General features: G+C 65.6%; 1 protein-coding gene across 1 annotated transcript; it reads right to left on the reverse strand.

Moving 5' to 3' along the window:
- Positions 1-6: 6 nt before the first annotated feature.
- Positions 7-1,761, reverse strand: LOC113940752 (CDK5 regulatory subunit-associated protein 3-like; the record flags this gene model as incomplete). The annotated part of the gene is made up of 6 exons (XM_027631896.1): positions 1,663-1,761; positions 1,348-1,405; positions 1,133-1,264; positions 815-915; positions 540-588; positions 7-139 (listed from the first exon to the last, which is right to left on the reverse strand). Coding segments are annotated over exons 1-6 (479 nt in total), but the record flags the coding sequence as incomplete, so codon positions are not given.
- Between the last annotated feature and the right edge of the window lie 1,035 nt (positions 1,762-2,796).

Consider the following 2,796-nt stretch of genomic DNA (forward strand, 5'->3'; position numbering starts at 1 on the left):
CTGAGCTCGGCTGCTCCCACCTGACACTCCTCTTCCCGCCGGGAAAAGTCCTGCTGGGCCTGTTGGCACCTCCCGAGCTGCCTCCGCAGGGACGGGATCTCGTAGCTGATGCTGCGGACCAGGAGGCTGGAGAGCTCGGCTGGGGGGGGCACCCAGGGCATGGAGGGGTCACCCAGGGGGGTCTCAGGGCATCCCAGACCCCTCAGAGCTCCACCTTGGTGGGATTTGGCATTCCAGCACATCCTGTCCCTTCCCCGTCCCAGTCTGGGGGTTGGATCTCACCCACCCGTGGGGGTCCTTGGGATGCCCCAGACAACCTGGGGGTCCCATCCCATTGTGTCCTGACCACCCCATCCCAGGCTGGAGGCTGAATTCCACCCACTCACACGGGCCTTGGGGTGTCCCAGACTCCTCAGAGCTCCACCCCGGCGGGATTTGGAATTCCAGCACATCCTGTCCCTTCCCCATCCCAGTTTGGAGACCACCCCCCACCACCCCCCAGGGTCCTTCCAGAGCCCCCCAAGCCCCCTCTGCCTTACCCAGGTAGGTGTTCTCCTTCTCATAGAGGGCCACGATCTCCTGCCAGTCCTGGGGGAAGGAAGAGCAGGATGAGGAGGGTGAGGAAGAAGAGGAGGCAGAGGATGATGAGGAAGGTGAGGAAGAAGAGGAGGAAAAAAAGGAAGAAAAAAAGGAGGAAAAAAAGGAGGACAATAAGGAAAAGGAGGAAAAAAAGGAGGAAAAGGAGGCAGAGGATGAGGAGGGTGAGGAAGAGGGGGATGGTGAGGAAGGCTGAGCCCCCCCAGCCCCGTCTCACCTTCATCCGCTGGGACGAGTAACGGCCAAAGAGGTTCTTGGTGGAGGCCTCGGTGCCCTTGAGGATCTCCACGATCCTCAGGCAGTGGAAGTAGTGCAGATCTGGGGTGAGGGGGTGGGCTGGGATCACTGGGAAGTCTGGGATCACCCCGGGAAGTCCAGGGGGTGTCACCCCCTCCCAGCTCAGCCCCAACTCCCGACTCCACCAGTTCCCATCTCCTGGTTCAGGGGAGACCAAACCCCCACCAAACCCTTGGGAACAGGCTCCCAGCCCGTCTCCCGGCTCTCCCAAGGGATCCAGCCCCCCGATGCCACTCACAGGATCCCTCCAGGAGCTGTTTGATCTCCTGGTTCTCCGGCATGTCCTGGATGGCCACGTCAATCCGCTGCCGGATCAGCTGCACTTGGCTCTGCCACCTCAGGCTGCAGTGGCGCCTGTCCACGAGCCAGTCTGGGGACAGGGGGGGACAGGGGGGTCACCCGGGGGGACACAGAGGGGTCCCCAAATCCCGGGATGACTTTCCCGCACCGCACCCAGGAGTTTGCCGGTCTGGATGTCGATGGGCACGTTCCGGTAGTCCTGGGGAGGGACCTGCGGGGAGGACACGGAGGGAGCGGGGCTGGAGGAGCCCGACCGGGATCGGGACCGGGAGCGGCACCGGGATCGGCACCGGGAGCGGCACCGGGATCGGCAGCGGGGTCAGGGGGGACACCCCCGCTCCAGCCCCCTGGCACGGCCTGTCCCCGCTGCCCCGGGCCTGGGGCCCTTCCCTGCTCCCCGAACGCGGCCCCGCTCCCGCTCCCGGCCCCTTTCCCGATCCCGATCCCGCTCCCGTCCCGATCCAACACCTCCATGTCGCCATCAGCGCCACTTCCGCCTTGCCCCCCTCCAGCCAATCCCCTGCCTCGACGGGCACGCCTCAGCCAACCAAAACGCGCTCTGTCCAAAGGGCCCGCCTTTCCACCAATCAGAAGGCGGTACCCCGGCGGCAGCGCCACGTGCCGGCGTCGCGATTGGCTGGAGAGGGGAAGGGGCGGGTCCGGTCCGGACCAATGGGAGTGCGAGGTCTCTCTCGGGGGTTCCCGATCCCGATCCCGATCCCGGAGAAGCCCCAGGACAGAGCCGGGAATCCCCCAGGGAACCCCCACAGCCGCCCCTCATGGTCCCCAGCACACCCCAGATCCAGGGGCGATCCCCAGTTGTCCCCAGAGCAGATCCCGGATCCCTCGGGGATCCCAGATCCCTTGGGAAGCACTGGATGCCCCAGCACAGAACCAAGATCCCCTTGGGATCCCAGCATCGCCCCAGAGCCTGCCCTACATCCCTTGGGGATCTCTGGGGGGGTGTCCTAGAGCAGATCCCAGATCCCTCAGGGAACACTGGATGTCCCAACAAGGGACCTGGGATCAGCTCTAACTCTTCCCCATGGATCCATGAGGGATCTGGGATCAGTTCTAGATTCTCCACAGGGATCCAGAAGGGACCAGGGATCAGTTCTAACCCCTCCCAGGGATTCCCGAGGGACCCGGGATCAGTTCTAACTCTTCCCCATGGGACCCATGAGGGACCTGGGATCAGTTCTGACTCCCCCCCCGGGATCTGGGATCACTTTTATCCTCTCCCAGGAATCCCCAAGGGACCTGGGATACCCTCTGCCGTTCCCAGGGGGATCTTGGCTCTGCACTTCTCGAGGGACCCGGGACGTGCCACCCCCAGGTCCAGAGTTGGGGAGCCACCAGCTCGTCCCCACGCGGGGACACGTCCCGTGGGGACACACCCCGTGCGGGGACACCCCGGGGGGAGCAGCGGGAGGCACGAACCGGCCCCGTTTCGGCCGATCCCACCGGGAACAGGAGCCCTGGACCCCTGAGCTGCCCGACCTCGGGTCCATGTGCCACCTCGGGGCCGTCGGGGCGGTGGTGGCCACCCGGGGTCACTCAGAGCCACCCAGGGCCACCCGGGCGGCGCTGGCACCGCTCCCC

Source organism: Corapipo altera, unplaced genomic scaffold (assembly GCF_003945725.1).
Source record: "Corapipo altera isolate COAL_440 unplaced genomic scaffold, ASM394572v1 61400, whole genome shotgun sequence".
Lineage (NCBI taxonomy): Eukaryota > Metazoa > Chordata > Aves > Passeriformes > Pipridae > Corapipo > Corapipo altera.